This window comes from Ixodes scapularis, unplaced genomic scaffold (genome assembly GCF_016920785.2).
Source record: "Ixodes scapularis isolate PalLabHiFi unplaced genomic scaffold, ASM1692078v2 PGA_scaffold3__209_contigs__length_174095766, whole genome shotgun sequence".
Taxonomy (NCBI): Eukaryota; Metazoa; Arthropoda; class Arachnida; order Ixodida; family Ixodidae; genus Ixodes; species Ixodes scapularis.
In genome coordinates, this window is record NW_024609868.1 from 145787528 (window position 1) to 145806322 (window position 18795).

Below are 18795 nucleotides of genomic sequence, written 5' to 3' on the forward strand. Positions count from 1 at the left end.
GAACGTGGTTTAAACAGAGCGTTTTCACCTGAGCTCGAAGTTGGTCGCACCATTTCTTCAGTACTCAAGAAAGAACGCGCAACATAGCTAACATTTTTTTCTAGGTTGGCTTTAAGTGACTACCAATTTGTAAGTATAAATGACAATTTTGTACTATTTTATTTATTTATTTATTACCGCTAGCCATTGACTGGTTAAGGCGGGAGTGGATACACAGTGACAAAGAACACTTAATCAAAATATGCGTTACGACATTACATCAGAAAATACGAGGAAATGCTTCTTTCAAACAAAGATGTGCATTAACTATTTACAATGGTTTCAGGCAAAATTATTCCAGTCATGTATAGATCTCACAAAGAACGAAAGTTTAAATACATCAGAGAAGTACGGATAGGGATCATAATGCCTGTCATGCTTATGTCTAACGATTCTCGGAGTCGAAAACTGTATATATTTTTGTTTGGCGAACTTTCGCGAATCGCTAACAATTCAGAAGAACGTTTTAAAGCGATTCATTTTCATATGCACATCAATCACGTGAAATTCTGCTCTATTTTGCCATTATGTAACCAATGTAGTTGATCTTTAATCACTAAAATTAAAGCGAACCCTACCGAAAAAACCCGGTATACATGTTATATTTATGGGGGGTACAATACGCCGATCCCCCTGGTCCGGACATAACGCCGCCTGTCTCCTACGCGACCGACGCTCTACGCTGTGCCATTCTGAGCTGCATGTCAAGGACGAGGGTGGCCGGCAAGGGCGCAATTCACCGAGTTGCCCAACGGGGTTCCATGACGTGAGCCGGGCCGGTGGTTCCGACTCCGGTACTTGGTCGGATAAGGGGCACATGTAGATGGGGTAACGTTCAGGCCAATTCTCTGAGCAAGCTCCTTGAGCCGCCCCATTTATTCACACACTCAACAATGTCCCTCACGTCACACCCAATCGCAACTCTTATCTTGGCTGCCACGATTCCGATAGGCGGTGAAATCTGCGCGCGCTAAGGAGAAATCCCTCGTGCCGACAGCGCAGCGCCATCTAATTGAGCGTTGAAGTAAAAGGCAACACCTACCCTTAAGCGTTGAAGTAAAAGGCAACACCTACCCTTAACTCCCGTAGATGGCGCTAGCTTGCAACACTACAATACCTCTTCACTATCTGGATTAGGAACTGGAAATCTAACTCGTTTTGCTTCTGGAAACCTGTAATCCAGATTGCAGAAAAAGGCATAATTTCGGAAATGCTCGAATCCGGATAAAATATAGATAAGATCCAGATAGAGTTCTAGTTCCATAATCCAGATAGTGAAAAGTCATACTGGGTTTTTTGGTAGGCAAGCGCCCTGTTTTGTATTTTTTGCAGTTTTTCTATTTTTTTACATGTGTAGGGTTCCCAGACAGCATAATCCAGGACTGGTAAGACCAGGCTTCTGAAGGCAGTTACTTTAACTTGGGGACAAGCGTCTCGTAAAGATCTTCGTAAAGTCCAGAGCCGTTGCGTGGTCTTTTTGCCTATTTGATCAACATGAAGGTTCCATGAGGGATTCGGACAGAATATCACGCCTAGATACTTATACTCTGTCACTTTGGTGAGTGATTTCTTTCCAATACGGCAATCAAAAACTAGAGTAATTAGCTATTTAGTCGGTCATAAAAACGGTTTTATTGATGTGCAGTGATATCTGCCATTTCTCACACCATTTGTTTGTAATTTTTTGCAAATGCGGATTTATTTTAGCTTTTCAGATAAACTTGTAATTTCGCTAAATTTTATCGTATTGCCAGCGAAATGCTTAATGTGTACAGTTTCTTCGAATTCTTTACCCATGTCACCAATAAAACGAATAAAAAGTGCAGGTCCGAGCACAGAACCCTGCGGTACCCCAGATACAGGCCTTCAAGTTCTTGAGTATTCATCCTTTATACGGACCCTTCGTTCTCTCTGATGCAGGTAGGCTTCCATCCATCTAATTATTGTTCGATCCTTAAGGATATCAAAGGCTTTAGTAAAATCTAAAAATATCACGTCGGTTTGACCACCTCTATCTATGCAATAGCTAAGTTGATGAGTGACCTCAGTAAGTTGCGTAGATGTTGAGCGACCTCGTCGAAAACCATGCTGGTTGTCACCTAGTATACCGTTACTTTAAAAAAAAATCATCAAATGATTAGGTATTATATGTTCGAGAAACTTATACGACGTACTAATTAATGAGATGGGCCTAGAATTTCCTACAAGGGATTGGCTACCTTGCTTGTGAACAGGAACTATTTTGGCGCACTTACAATCCCCTAGGATCTGACAGCAGTAAAGTGATTTTTTATATAGAACTGTCAGGTAGTGGGATATTCATTCAGTATCACTTTTTAAAAATTCGGTCGGAATCTCGTCTGGTCCGGGTGACTTTTTTGTGTTCATATTCAGCATCAAGTTGAAAGCACCGGGTTGACTGGGAGCGTGGGAAGAGCACCGCCACAACTTCTAAAAACGGACTGGAAATATTCGTTGAAGCTTTTGCCAAATCTAGCCTATTGGTGATCGTTACTGAATCAACAGTGATAGTGGTGCAGTCATGTCTCGTTAATACAAACCCCGTTAATATGGATACCCCGGTGTATGAACAACGCTTTCGGGGACCAACTGCGAAAATACATGTATTTCTGGCTTGTTATTATGGAAAACTCAAAGTTTGGACTTTTTATGTTTTTTTTACGGGAACAGAAGTGTCCATATTAACAGGACATCACTGTAACACTATATTTTGCTATTGAAATATACATCCAGAACTTCTGTGGTGCTGATGTTATAAAAGTCTGAAGTGTGGTGTTCATAAAGGAATATTTAGACTCGTTGATAGCATGACGAAGCCGACGAGATGGGTTCGCTATCTCTGAATATTGCGCGGTTATCTCTTCTATTCGTAGCTATTTCACCTTTCGTTTTAGTCGAATGATGTCCCAATCCACAAATTTTTCATGGCAATCTTAGTGCGAAGTGGAACGAAGCGTGAAGTAACATTGCTAATTATCTTTCTTAACTTTCCCCAGACTTCATCTACTGTTGTCGTAGGCAAAAAAGTGTACCCTATATTCCTCAAAAGTTTCACCTAGGTAGTCCATAATTCCAACATCGTTCTCTTTTCCAACATTTGGGACCTTTTGAATGAAACAAGAGGGAGTTTTATTCTTTAGCAAAGGGCATGCGAGAAGAACTATGTCATGGTTGGATATGCCAACAATGTTCAATTTCAATGTTTATGTATGCGTATACGGCTTCAAGTAGCTCTTATAGCTTAAACAATATCAGGTCTTTGGATCTAGTCATAATTAATTCAGCTTAAATCGCCTCAAACTGGGTATTATTGACAAATATTCAAAAAGGCGGCCTATTTAAATATTTTTAAATACATTTCAAGTGGCTATTATTGACGTTTAGCTGCTGCTACTTGCCACATCGGCTTGAAATGACTATATATGCGCCTAATTGTGATTAATATTACTTTTTGCAGTTGATATCTTTACCTATTTGGTTGACTTCAACTGGCTATGATTGGCCATAAGCATCTTTTCTTGAGTGTATTGAATTTACTACAAAAGTCCCTTGGTGCTTATTATCCGCAATGTTCTACTATATCATACTCATGTCTGGAATCGCTTCGAGTTTTAATTCATGCTTTTAGCATTTATTATGAATAAAATCTGCTTGAAACGTTATAGGATGACTATTAGTGATTACCATTGACAAAACTGGCTACCAATGCCTACTCATAGCCAATGCTAGCCATATGAAACCCACGTCACGAATATTAGGTGCTAATAGCCAACAATTACCACTTCTCATTTCTCAATGGAGAAATAGCGTAAATTTAGCAATATCAATCACTATGGCCATTGCAGTCATTTCAGACCGATATCACTAGGAATAGATGCTCATAGACAATATTATCTTTTAGAGGCAACTGTCATGCAGAAACATTGATATAGCACATATTTAATTATACGAACCAGTAGCCATTTCTAGTCATTTGAAGCCAATATAAGTAAAAAGAGATGCTAAAAGTCACTAATATCCTATTGAAGCCATTCCATTTTGTAAACACAGATATAGCTCACTACCAACAGCCATTTCAGTTGCCAATCATGAAATACACGAAATAATATGCTTATAGCCAATAATAACAACGTGAAGACATTATCGTGTAAAAACACTGAAATCGCACAGAATTGTCAATTACACTCGCTATTTGGCATTTCTAGCCACTTCATGTTTGTAAACACAAAATGAACTCAAAACTATACGCACTCAAACTACTAAAAACAAATGCTTATTACCAATAATAGCCACTTGTAGCCATTTTCATCCATGAATACTGAAATAACAAAGAATTGTCAATTAAACTCACAAATTGTAATTGCTAGGCATTTGAAGCCAATCTGATCAGAAATACAAGCTAATAGCCAACTATAGCAACTTAAAGCGATTGCAGTTACTAAAGCAAAACTGGTTCATACCTAAAAACACCAGTCACTAAAATAGCCATTTGTCGCAATTTCTAGCCAATCTAATAAAAATATATACTTATAGTCAATAATAGCCACTTTCATCCATAAGCACTAACATATCACAGAATTGTTAATTATGCTCACTATAGCCATTTCTAGTCGTTTGAAGCCAATCTTGAAAGAAATAGATGCTGACACCGAACAATAGCCGCTTAAAGTAATTTTAGTTAGTAAACGCGAAAGTCGCTCAAAACTATCAACACTAGCCACTAATAGCTGTTTGTGGCCACTTCAATCAAAGTTATCTTAAACGTGATGCATATGGCCAACAAGAGCCACATGAAGCCATTTTTACTCATAACACTCGAATCGCAGATAATTGATATTATACTTACCACTACCTATTATTAGCCATTTGAAGCCAGTCTGGTAAGAAAAAAGATTAAAAAACCTAACAATAGCCACATGTAGCTGTTTTAGTCCATAAAAAGAAATAGCGCGACGTTTTCATATTAATTATTATTATCCATTTCTAGCCATACCAAGCAAACATATAATAACTTGAGGTTGATTGCCGATAATAGCCAGTTGAAGCGTACTCTCACTAACACCGAAATAGATCATTGTTAATTTTATCATCAATGGTGATTGGCAGCCATTAAAGGGTAATCTGGTCAAAAGAGATGGTAATGGCAAACAAAGGTGACTTGAAGTCGTTCAAATGTGTAAACATACAAAAACTCAGATAATTATCACTAATAATTGTTTCACTCTTAACCATTTAGAGCCATTTCAGGTGAATCTTATTACAAATTGATGCGTATTATCGACTACGCTCACTTTAGAGCTAATGACATCTGATAAGGAAGGTCTCGGTGGAAACAAAGCAAGTAAGTCAATAAACTTAGAAAAGGTTAAGTATGATTTAGATTGTACGAAATCGGTGTGCAAATCTTGACAGGTCGATACTGCAAGCACTGTATTTTTACATCAAAAGACCAAGACGCCAAATATCACGAGCTTAAGCTACGGATGCTGTACATATATATTTTTCATAGATTATAATTTTTTTGCGGAGACCCACTTGCTGCATTTCCGGTGAAAATAGTTGTCCACTCCCTAACGCCAGGGTCGCTGTCTTCTTTTGTCTCCTTCCTATTTTACCCCGGAGTTTTCTGTAGTCTCGAAGATATTTGATGTATTTTCACGCCAAGTTGCCTAAAGAGCAGGCATTCCGAGGTCATCTTCAATGAAGCGAACCACACCATAAAATAATCTATAATCTAATAATAACGTTTTGCTGTTTTATTTTTTTTTCAGTCAAGTCATGCAATATAGGCAGGTTGCAAATATGATATTTGTTTTCTCAAATTCATTCAGGCTCATTCAGAACGCTGGAATGCAGCATGGTGATACTACATTTAGAGGATTACGTATCTTGAGAGTGAGTAAATCCCCAACATTCTTCGTAAAAAGTTTAGGCTCATGTGAAATACTGTGTATTTGCTGGGGCAGTTGCATCATTGAAGAGTGCACTGTTTACCAAAGAAGCAAAATGTTTATGATCAAGAATGCAAACAATTGCCCCTATCAGAGCAGATGAGCATGTGAAGATGAATATTACCAGCCTAGTACACTCCCAATAAAGGTTTATTGTCCTACCACAGACAAAAAGAGGACTACATATCTTGGGAAGTGCCAGCTGAAAATAATTAGAGAAACAATGGTTCTTGCTGAGGTTAGAAAAACAATATTTTGTAAGTGTTCATGTGGTGGTTTCGCCGGTATGACTTTTTTAAAGAAATGCGGGCACCATCTCCCGATCGGCGACGCTTGAAATGTTAGGAACGTTAGAGATAATCGGATATTAATATTTCGTATGTTTCATGTTACTATTCCCTCCGGGACGCGTGATATTTTCTTCATATGTCCGAATATACAAAGGGGCGCAGAAGTCTATTCAGAAAGAGGCTTAGGACATTATTTTTTACCTGCCCTTGTTGAGGTTTTTATAGAAGAGAGCTGGGACGTTATATTGAAGGGACACAAATATTATAAGGTAGCATGTCGCTTCATGACAACCATACCTCCTTACTTTCTTATCACCCACGGCTGATCACATCATGGTATTACTTCTTTAAGAAGCAAAAAAAGCATTGAACGCCAGGCGCGCAGCAAACACATCGGTCTCTTCGAAACAAACAACAGTTGAACATGCGTGTGGTAATTACAATGAGAAGATGAGTTATAGGCATAGGTGTGGCACTCAAAGGTAGCTTGACTGTCCAGCAGTGATGGCACCGTTCCTGTTCCCGTTTTGCATTCCTTTTTCCTTGACGAGCAGGTCCGGCGCACTGAAGTTCTTAAATGCGTCGTCCACGCAAAGTTTGTCTTCGTTGGTCCCACTCGGCTTCTCGGGCCGCCTGCGAGGCATCATGATTAGTTTTTCAAGGCGCCCCGTTGGTGCCTCACACGCGACGAACAGCACGAGGCTGAGGAGGTAGCTGGTAACAAGGGCGCCGAAGCACTGGGTCACCTGGAAAGAAAGGTGCAGGAAAGAGTATCTCTTACTTAAACAGTTTATGTCACAAGAGCTTTAGAAAGTTGAGCGCCGATAAAAACGTAGTGTCGGAGAGAAAGAGGTGACATATACTATAGCGCCATGAGTTGAGGAGCAAACAGGTGATTAGTTTTCATACTCAGGATCGCATCTTATCATTTTATTTATTACTTTCAGCGACATAATGTTTATGGACTTGCTTTTTGTGCATGAAGCCGCTTAATTTGTTCTTTCGTAGACGTTTTGGTTGTATTGAATTAGAGTAGATTTGATACCGAGGGTTTGTCTGATTTTGTGTAATTATAAGAGCGTTTTAGAATAGGGGGACCCAAAGCTTGGGGGCCGCTTGTGCTCATCATTCCGCAAGTGGCAAACCAACATTGCAATTTGGGTCTTGGGTTTTCGCTCGTCTCTAACAAAATATTTAAAAATTAGCGTGGGGCCACTATTTGCCTGGGGCCGGGTTACGTCGGGAGACATGCGGATCCCTTTCCGCTCGCTTCGGTCTGAATAGGGCATTGTCGCTGCCATATTAGCCACGTCCATTGCCGGTGAATGGTTCAGCCCGCTTTCGCTTCCCTTTATCTTGGTCGAAAAACAAATCATTAGCGGGTAGCTCGCCCCATTTTGAAGATCACCCTCTTATTCTGGCCGTTCCTAAGCCTAAAGGTTAACCGTTGGGTCGTTGAATGTTTACAAAGTAGCGAATTCCATTTAGTCCGCTTACCGGAAGTTAATCCCCTCAGAATTCAGTTCTGATTGGATGGTTTACACTTAGCGGAAGTTATCAGTCGGCCATTTTGGAGATAGGCCCAAAACAACTAAAACGATATCAGGGCCGCAAGTGGGCTCATTTTCGTCTTCTGCGCATGAGAAAGGAAGTAGCGGTGACGTCGAAACACCGAGCCCTGATTGGCTCATCGCGACCCCCTATCTCAGCGTCGTCTGCTCCTTTGCAACGTCATCTGCTCGCAACATCGTCTGCGTCTGTCTTACCTTTCCTGCGACTTTCGGAAGTGCAGGTCTTTACGAGCGAGCTCGACTTCGCCTTTCAGAGAGGGCAGACGAAATAACTCGAGCGGTACGTTGTTTTTGTCTAACAACTAGCAGACGCGTATCAAGGAGGGAAGTCAAATGACTCACTGGCGAGGTGTCCCGAAGCGCCGAGGTTTGTTTGCTAAGAACCGAGACGGGGGTGAGCGGTGTTAGTGTCCGCAAGTTCCCTCCCAAATACTTTTTCGCTCCTCTCGTGTGCGGCGAGACCCCTCATTCTTTGACGGCGTCGGCGGGTTGGCGTAGTTAACCTCGTCTGCTTTACGTCTGCTAGTCAAAGCGATGGCTGCTTTACCTTTCCTGCGTCTGTCGGAGATTCACCGCTTTTTCACCGGAGAGAGTCACCGTTGCCTCGGGAAACAAGGAGATAACAAGAGGAAGAAATTGACCTCTTAATCTAAAACTGAGGTCAGCGATCAAAGTATAATACGGGAAGGCTTCACAAGGGTCGCGCAGCCATATTCCATTCAGCACACCAACCGGTCGTGGGCAGACGGTCGCCGAGTCGCGGAGTGCCTGCTAGGCCTAACTGCCGTGCTCGCTTGGTCGCGTTCGGTGGAATCGTGGCCGTTAGGGCTTTTCCCGGGTGTTTGTGGGTCCAGCGTTCTTGTTTTTCGTGGTCTGTTTAAAGTACTTTTCACTTTTTTCTTGCTGCTTGAAGTCGGGACGCGTGAGAAGCGCACGTAGAAAAATAAACGTCCGTGGGTCGGCGCGACCGCGACGCTGTCGGCCATGCTGATTTGATCGTAAGAAGTGCGTAAGCCGGCTTCGGAGCTGTCGTAGGATTTCGTCCTAACCTGCGCAAAACTTACGAAAATTTCGGTTCGTGAATACGAATTTGTTCTTAAGTTAAGTCTTACGCACATTTTTGGCGTAAGATCGTCGCCTGCACTTCCGAAAGACGCAGGAAAGGTAAGACAGACGCAGACTACATTGCGAGCAGACGACGTTGCAAAGGAGCAGACGACGCTCAGATAGGGGGGTCGCGATCAGCCAATCAGGGCGCGGCGTTCTGACGTCACCGCTACCCCCTGCGCAAGAAGCAGACGAACTTGCTCTCCTCATATAAAACATTTCCACGTTACCACGACTACAGTTGGTGCGCACTGCCGGGAGTTCTGGGCATCGATATGTTAGGATCGAACGGAGGGTACGTTAATTTTTTCTAGATTCCTTATATCAAGTAGCTGCTAATCTGGTTCGCCGAACAAAGTTGCCGGCTCGTTTGCTCACTCAGGTTGCGCTGCTGCTGCGTTTCAACCTCTACCCCTGTGACACTAAGCCTAACACTCGACTTCGATGAATTTTGAGGCGAGAAATGACGAGATGAGACAGCAAGAAGGAAGTAAGGCACCGCTCGGAAAGAAGGAAATAACTTCAATAAAAACAATCCAGTGTCGCCTCAGGCCTGGAACGCGGTGGAGAAAGAACGCTACACTGTACACAGTGCAACGGCATGCTGGGATCGTGACTGCTGCGCTGCGATTCGGCTCTCAAGGAAAGATTGGGAGTTTCGGTGCTCCGGGAACATTCAATGACTCTAGCTACTCCAATACCCTGAGTCGATTCTCTTGGCTTGATCAGCCGAGCGTTCGTGGCACGTTACATGGAGCTTAAAAACAAGTGTTACAGTGCTTCGAGTCGCTCCAGCTCAGACCTAAATAAAGAACCTGCTCGCAGATTATGCTCGACCGCCTTTGTCTCGGTTTCTGCATAGTTGAAAGTCTAACTTTTTGGCGACAAAATGTAAACGCGACACACGAACGCCACGAATAATCCGAGAACGGACGCCAAAATAAAGCGCTAATGATTGAAGTATTTTGGCGCAAAACTTCTAACAATAAACTGATTTTAGTTTGCCTTGTGTTTTATCCGGGTTCAGTTGGCTTTATATAAGCTATTATTTGTAACCAAGAAGTTATTTTTAAAACCTTATGTTTACGCTTTTTTTAATATATATATTTTTTTGAATATCACGCTTGTTAGACTCAATGGCCCTGCAAGCTTGAAACGCACGTGCACAGCGCTGCGTTGAGGAAAACCATGCTCTATAAGCCGGCAGCTCCAATCTTGTTGCGGTTTTGGTTCCCCAATTTTAAGGACAGCCAAAGGGGGGGGGGGGGGGGTTCCTCTGTTCTAAAACCATTCTATGTAATCTTACGATTCCGTTTACATATTGGGTGTGCTCTAATAGCACGTAGATACATAACACACCAAATATAAACATAAAAGAAGGAACATAACTGCGGAAAATGAGAACACAAAATTACTTGGATGTGCGATAATTTGGTAGAACGATTGTTTTATCATAATCTCGCTCTGATACAATGTAATCATTAAAATACGGCATAAAGAGTGAATGGTTAACAATACAATTGTGGTGATTTGAGCTCGGTAATATACTAGCTCGTTTTCCTTTATGTCTGCCTGTGCGCAGTTTTACTATGTTGAACGTTTAACAATGTTTACCATAGGGAGAATGCGAATACGCATTTTCAGATTTTGAGATTAGACGCCTTCCTGAAGTATCTAGACTTTTTTTTACAAATGTTTTTATGGTTTTTAGACCTTTGTTAAAGCCAAACTTCATTGTAAGGCAAGGTCTTTTGATAAACTTTACGATCAATGTTATAAAACACCTTTATATGGTTCACTCAAACCCTTGGCTTTGCTAAGCTGCAAGCCTGATGATTATGCAAAACATTGGATTCTGCTGCATATCAACCAAGCTGGTGTACACCATTGGGATCACAAAAACATAATGTATGTGTCTAAAAACAAACTGTGTTAGGGTGGTCAGTTCGGCGAGTCGCTATGATTACTAAATATGGATCAAGATGAGCACAAGAAGATAGGGAATAAGAAGAGAAACACGTAGAAAGGCGCTTGTTTGTTGTCTGTGTTTTTTTCTTCTGAGTCCGTCTCTCTTTTTTTTTTGTTGCGCATATTTAGCCATGCGTAGAAACAAGTAACGTAAACAAAAAGCGTAGGCCCCATGGCGGTCCCAGCTTGTTCATCACTTACCATGGTGAAATGTGAGAAAAAGAGCCTTTCTCTCGTTGTGTAGAGGCGAACAAAGTAGTATGGCACATGAAGTAAATAAACGCCGAATGATAGCCGGCTGAGTGGAACGAATGCTCCCCAAGAAAGGAAGTGGGTGATGAAGCCTGTGAAAGAACATCACAAATATAACCATTGCGTGGACAAAACGTGAACTCGAGTTATTAGGGTAAATAATATATTACCTTTACGGCAAATATTTACTTTTCATGGCCGAAATAAGTGGACGGTGCAGCAGTTCTTTTTTTCATTTTGATATGTTTTGTATTAGAAATCTTGCCAATATCACGATGAACCCATATGAACGTTTAGTTACGAAAATTCGAACAGATTCATCTATCACCTTAAAATATTTATTTTCATATTTTTTTTTCTACACACTTTCAATTCAAAATATATTTTGTTCAATTGCTGGAGTGGCTTTTATTTGGCGTTTTACTTGACTGAGAGCGTCCGTCAACGCGCAATCTAAACGCGCAATCCTAATTTTGATTTCTATTGACAGTACCAAGATTGAAGTGAGCGTCCATACCTCCGCGTGGCACAATGACCGTAGCATAAAGTACTTGTACAGGAGAAATTAGGCTTCTTATAAATATCTGACTTGTTAGTGGCTTTGCAGAAAGAAAGAAGCCATTTGCAAATATTTGAGTACATCTTGGACGACAAGTCATATCAAGGTATGTCGTTTAGTATCTGGGATAAACCATGTCCATTAGTGTTTGGAAAAAAAAATGTTTTTCCGCAATAAGGGAAATAGTCCTTCAAGTGGATGGCGGCACGCGCAGCACAAGGAACAAAACAAGGAAGCTGAATGTTCACAGGCTTAATTACATCACATGGAAATGTTGGATTAGAATATTTACAGCAAACTTGAAACATTACGAGACGCCTAAAATGAAGCAAAACACGGACCACCTGTTTAAGCATCTTCATTTTCCTCCCCTGTCTTATGTTCAGGCCTTTCAAGTGTTCATGAACTCGCATGCGCGCTGACTGATAATTTTTTAAAAGTAAACGTTATAATTATCTGCGAGGTCATGATATTCCACAACTTCTCAATAATATTCTGGTGAAAAAAAATGAAAGCCGTTTACAAATCCCTGTAACGCCGAATTTGAGCGCAGCTCTTGAGGAGGAGTAGGGAAGGGTACTGAGGGGGGTCACGTCACCTGCGGGTAGTCACGTGACCCCGAGGGGGGTCACGTGGTCTCAAAAGAGGGGGGGGTCACGTGACCTCGGGGGAGTCACGTGACCTCGCGGGGGGGTCACGTGACCTCGGGGGGGGGGGGGGCATGTGACCTCGGGGGGTCACGTGACCCCCACCCCCGGTTACGCCGACGCCGACGCCGACGCCGCTCAGGCTGGAAACGGGCCACTAAGAGCTGCGCTCTAAAAAATTGTAGGGCGAGACATGGTCTACATCAGTAGGTGCCATGAGACGCTAAAGGCATACTCACTTCCCCTTCCGGTGGCACATGCGAATGTGAGCCACGAGAGCCAGATAGCCCAAAGAAGGCGTTCGGAGAAGGCGAATGACAGCTTGGCCCACTCCGGTGGATGCGCACCCCTGTTCCACTCGTACATGCTCAGGATAGCTGTCAGTCCGCATGTCGCAGTGATGAGCCACATGCCTGCTTGGAACAACTAAAACAAAACCAAAATAAAAGTTTTTTTTTGTTTTTTATTTTAGCGTTGCCCAAATAACAAGCAATGCCACTTTCGCTTCACTTATAGTACTAAAGTGAAAGTTAGTGTACGCCGATTGGAATTCATTCGCAGTCTTGGGAGAAAGATGGACGTAATTTCCATAGTCAAGGGCAAACCCTGTTTTTTTTATCAGGTTTTTGCCAGCAATAATTTATGTCCATGTTTTATGCACTATGTGTATACCGTAAGGAAACATCCTGTGCATTATGACTGTACCTTAGGGATAAAATTTATATACGCAGAATGTTGCCGCGTCGTCCTTTAAAACTTGTGACTAAGATTGCAGTTACATAGAAAAGGAACTGAGGAAGAGGGCGGAATGATGGCGCGAGGGCGTGAGATTCTCGAGCTTCCATTCAAATGATCATTGAGCAGATGCAAAGCTTGTGGCATCGGTCTCTACTCGCTGTTCGTGCGCGCTCGAAGGCGAAACGCCGCCGTCGGCTGATCGGCGTTCGCTTTCATCACAGCCTCTTTGGCGCCGACATACAACCAGTGCCCCTTTGGCGTAGTAGTAGAATTCTGGGCTCCTAATCATGGGAATGTGGATGCTATCACATCGGGGCGCGTTCATATTTTTTTTTCCTTTTAACTATGTGCTTCTATGTACAGGTTGTATTCTGAACAGCATTTTACAAGATTCGTAGCAGTTTCCAAGGCGCTCCATCATACTCTCCTTGGGGATCCCCGGACTTCAATTCTGTTCTAAAACTCCTTTACCTGTAATTACACAGTTAAAGGTAGCACAAAGTTACAGTTAAGGGCTCGATATCGTCCGCCGTCTTCGGTGCGGTCGCCAGCGGAGGTCGGCCTAGCTATGCTAGACACTACGTGCGAGATATGCGCCTCTGTACAGCCCGCGTCTATCGCTCCCAGACTCCGGGAGTTTGGGTGCTACTGTGCAGGTGCGTCGATCCAGGGGAACGCACGCGGAGCATTCTGGTCCGGCTAACAAGGCGCGAAACAGAGCAAGACCTACTTCACGACGTCGCTGACGAAGTGTGCCGGCCGCCACCACTTGTTACGATCGCGACACCAAACTGCCGGAGTTATAGATTGACGGCACTTCGACAACGTGACGTAAGCAGGGTGCATGTTTTCGCGCGCCCGCGTGTCGTAGGACTATATCGAGCCTTTTAGGTTTGTAACGTTAGCTAGCTGAAACTCTGCTTCGCAATCTTAGTTTTGACCTGATGAACTCACCAAGTCCAAGATGACTGTAACTGTAAGTATGTAAATGGAACAATCGTAATAGCATATATTTTTGGAAAAGACAAATTTATAGGCTAGTGTCCCATGTTTTTGATTAAATCAAAAGAAATCCGAAAAGTCCTCGCCTGTAATATTTCAGTTGATTCAGGTTTATTTAAAGATATCCCAATTTCGAGGTCACAACTTCAGTCGTCCTCGGGAGAGGCCACTTCATCTTCCTTTAAAATTTCGTACTACAGACAAAACATTCGCCAAGCTAGGTTCACAGAAAAGGGTCAAGGTGCCTTTGGGTCGCAAGAAAATTCATCGTTTTTTATTCAATATTGGAGTACACAAATTGTACTTATCGTACTTAAAAGAAAGAGGGTCAGTGTTTTTATAACAATGGGCGCTATGATACCTTAGATTTTACTAGATGGTGAGTGCAGCTGAAATTTCCATGCTCCCGAGCGACTTCGTCCAAGATTTTAGTTATTCCGAAAGATCGACAGCGACTGAGCCAAACCCTCTTTTCTGTATTTTTCACGGGATAGTTAGTATTACCATTGGCAACAGAAACAACGCCAAATAAAGCAGCTGAAAAATCATTCGATATAAGCTATTGAGCCAAAACTTCTTTTCTGGAGTTCAAAAGCAGCCGACACTACCAGGTGATAGGACCGAAAAGGATAGAGTCAAAATCACATTCTAATGGTGTTCGTCAAGTTTATGCAAGTTCTCAATCACGCTGAATCAATCGTAAATGAAAAAAAAGCCCAGTGACTTGCACTCTAAAGCTGATTGATAGCGACTATTAGCTCATTACTGTCGGCTGCATCTGAACTGAAGTGGAAGCAAAGTGTAGTGATAGCTGAAATTAAAGCTATCTCAGCAGATCACGTGTTGTGGAGGAATGCGCGCTCGACCAGCGTTGTCACTAAATTACAGTGATAGCAAAGCGGCTCCTGCTTGTGCATATCTCAATCGTTCTGATAATATGTCTGTGCACCATAAAAAAATGGGGCTGGTAAGTAAAGAATTATAATAATAATAAATCGAATCACATAGGCACTACTCTACATCTAGATGCATCAGATGTCACCAGATATGGCTTCGTTTTTGCTTCAACTAGGAGTGAATAAGCCGAGTGACAGCATCTCGGTTAAATTTAGGCAAACCACGATTATCTAACGTTTATGTGACGTCTGTCTACGTACATTTTCAACGGCCCGTGTAACGACGTCATCAAAGCCGCTTACTATACGAGCAAAACGTGAGGACGCAAGTGAGCAGGCGTACGCTTATAATTATCAAATTTCCCAAGAATGCGGTGACGACAGAAAAACGACAGGGAATGAGTCCAGGGCTGCCAATTCGAGGAAAATTTCTCAGATTAAGGTAATATTCAGGTTTATGGGGTAATAAGAGTAAACTTGCTAGTTTCAGGGAAAATTTGGGCGCGTATATATCTAGAATTTTATAGGTCAATTATGATTTTATTTTGAGATAACATCGAAGTTTAGCGGCTTTGGCTACATTTATGCTATTCTCTCCAGCCGTTTGGTGGTTTGTTGTGCGACTATCTGGAAACACTGAGGAGCACGGGAACAACTCTTTTCAGCTAAATAATTCTTCATCTGTTTTCATCGCCCCCGTGAAAGCTATGGAGGAAAGGATCAGCCAAGTGGAATCTTTTGAAAACGCCGCTGTGGCTTCTCAAAAAAGAAAGCCTGAGTACAAGAAGAAATATTGTGATGTCTGGAGATGCAGCATTGCAGACTTACCACGACTAATAATATTTCGTGAAATGCCGTGCGCAAAATGGTAGTCACTGTGTGTCGTGTTCCTTGTGTTCAAATACGAGAACTCTCATATGTGTTCCACCTTGAGTTTTGGACTGAATATTATAAAACGCGCCCTTGAAGGTATTAAGCAGTACCATGTTCTGATGGCGTGCATATCACCTAAGGTTTGAAACTCCCGGTAGCACTTCCCCTCGCCAGATTTGCTTTCGCCGCTTTTTGGCCGGATGAACTGATTTTTGCGAAACGTATGCAAACCGTAAAAGCTCCATAATATATCTCTCATTGTAAAAATGGAACCGGTGAAAAGAAAGCACCAATATTTAGTATTATGTAATAATTTGGGCAAGCGAGGGAAAGTTTGGCTGAAATAGAGAAATTTCAGGCGTTGACTAGGAAACTTCTGACTTTTCGTATTGGCAGCTTTTCATCAGTCACTTAAGGCAATAACTGGATAATAATAATCTACGTAGTACTCATCTTTCAGGGGTTCATTTGAGGATCAGATTATTATAGCGCCGAGCGCTTTACAAATGCGTCTTCTTTCTTCGCCTTATTTTTGTATTTACATTCCAGCCGCTGATCGCTTAAAGCACCCAATTTGAAACTGTTAGTTCATAAATTTGTGTCAATCTTTGTTTTTCGTTCTGGCCAATGAAGGTGACGGATCGGTCGTGCTCATTATCCTCTGGAAGACTTCACTATGCATTGTGACCTCCTGAGTAAACATATATACATATAGCTATCTGTGTGCCATTTAAGTGAGAGGTTGACTTTACATTGAGGCGTCTGAAAGACAGTATCGAATCTTACTCGATTGTCCTTGCGGCATTTTAACCACACTCCGAACCTAAGAGCGCAGGGCTTGTCATAGTCAGTTGAGTTGTGGTGAGCACAGCGTGTGCCGCCTCACTATATTTAACACATTGTGTGCATGTTTCCTTCGGCTGCTAAATGGCTAATACTAAGGGACGCCTAAGATTCTATTGTGGTTCTTTAGGTCGTTCTTTAGGTCGTTCTTTGGGTAGTTCTTTAGGTAGGTCTAACTTCAAAGCTTAGAATTATTATTACACGACACAATACACTGACGCAAGCATGTCAAATTCGTCAGTATTTCTACCAGATTCACGTTTACTGAAAGAGCTGCAGCACGAGCCGCCAAATTTTGAATTGTGAGATCAGCTACAGAGACGAACGACCCAGTAATGACCGATTTAATCAACGCATGGCCGTCATAACCCGCACCGGCATCTCCTCACACCCTTCCCTACGCTCCATTTAAAAATCGTGAGCACCTCTCTGGCATCCGTACATCACCTCATCACACTTTATAAGGTGCAGCGGCGAAGGCCTCGATGGTATGAGCTACGTACCTTTGTGCGAGTTATGACGAACGAACAAAATCTAAATATTAGGATTACTAAAAACTTTGACGGGAATAACGCACATTATATCCACCTAGTATGTTGAAGTAGAAAGACATGAAAAGGGCTTATTTTTATCTTTTAAAAGACAATCAGCTAAAATATTAATACTAAATCTATAAACAAAAATGTTCTTGGCTGTACTGCTAAACGTCAGGCGAAGTTATAGGCCTCAGGGACATTCAGTGTGATCCAAATATGAAAAGAAGCAGTGGCCGTTTAATTTATGCGGTTTTATCGCCGCTTGCTAGCCCAATGAACGTCAGTGAAATCACCAAGAAATGTTTATTCGCCGTGTCTACATACGTTGTGCTAATCATGTTTCACTCTCTTCCAAGTCTAACATTTAATTGCTGTCAAGGGTAAGGCTTCCTAGTATCACAACTCAATTTCTCTGCGCAGCTGTGGTAAGTGTGCTTGAACGTAGAGAGGAATCTGAGATTGCCGTTGTGATCTGTGTTCACGAGAGGTTACCAAATATGTTATACAATCAATTATGTATTAAAAAAAACAAAAAAACAACAACATTGGTATGATCTACTAATTCAATGAGAAATAAGGCACCCTCCAAGGGCACCTACCTTGCTGATTTTCACAGAGCTGTACTTGATAAGCAGCAGTTGTGTTATAGCACCAAGGAAGAATGCGGCTCCGTGGTAGGACGGATGAGTGTACACCTCGTTTAAGGTGCCGACGGAAACCCTGAAAAATGAGACATATTGCATTAGGAGCTATGATCCTCTTTAATAGAAAGTAATACAAAATGCGTAGTTCACATTAAAAAAATATATAATATCTCACGCTCGAAAACGAGGACAGAGGACTACTTTAGAAAACAGTGTAACTTTAAAAGTTTAAGCTAATTCTCGGTTACAGTACGATTTCACCGCAGTGAGATTCTCTCAGATAGGGAGGAATTTGACAAATATTGGAATTAACCTGCTATGAATTAAATGTTCAACACTCTACGCAGGAGTCACTGAAGTAGAAGCTAAAGTAGGGACACCGTTTAAAACGAAAAACAACAAAAATAAAATTACTATCGTGTTACGGGAATAAAGACAAACATTAGAGTGTAGTACACCTAAACTGCGCCATTTTTGTTATGGAGTTTTATTTTTCATATCTAGAAAATACGCGTCTTACATCATACTAGTCCGTAAATGATTGTGATTATTTCGGTGTTTACCATCTCACAGGCACATGATGCCACTCCCCTCCTATCGTAGGTTTGTTCGTTTCACGCTATGTTGAGTGTCTCAAGGCGTTTTATAAGCACTGATCATAGAGACATACCCATCATTTGGGATTGCATTACGGAGGTAACCTTAATTCCGCTGAGCACTGGCCGCAAACTAGGTGGTGGCACCTACTTTGCGGCTGAGATGCGGCAGGAGAAAGGGCTAAGTTACCAATTCTTGGGATGCACACACAGCTACTCAACCACGCCAGTGCTGGGGAACACTGCAAAAGGTGCGTATATT

At 42.1% G+C, this 18795-nt stretch overlaps 1 protein-coding gene and 1 pseudogene across 1 annotated transcript in view; both read right to left on the reverse strand.

The window, feature by feature from the left end:
- Positions 1-254: 254 nt before the first annotated feature.
- LOC121837077 lies at positions 255-1479 on the reverse strand (annotated as a pseudogene).
- A 4664-nt stretch (positions 1480-6143) lies between these two features.
- Positions 6144-18795, reverse strand: part of LOC8032428 (nose resistant to fluoxetine protein 6) — a 95125-nt gene continuing 82473 nt past the window's right edge. The window contains exons 12-15 of the mRNA XM_029986768.4: positions 17893-18013; positions 12645-12831; positions 11149-11291; positions 6144-7047 (exon numbers count right to left, since the gene is read on the reverse strand). Of these exons, the coding sequence (XP_029842628.3) occupies positions 6778-7047; positions 11149-11291; positions 12645-12831; positions 17893-18013 (721 nt within the window). The 3' untranslated portion in view covers positions 6144-6777. The remainder of the gene's footprint in view (positions 7048-11148; positions 11292-12644; positions 12832-17892; positions 18014-18795) is intronic.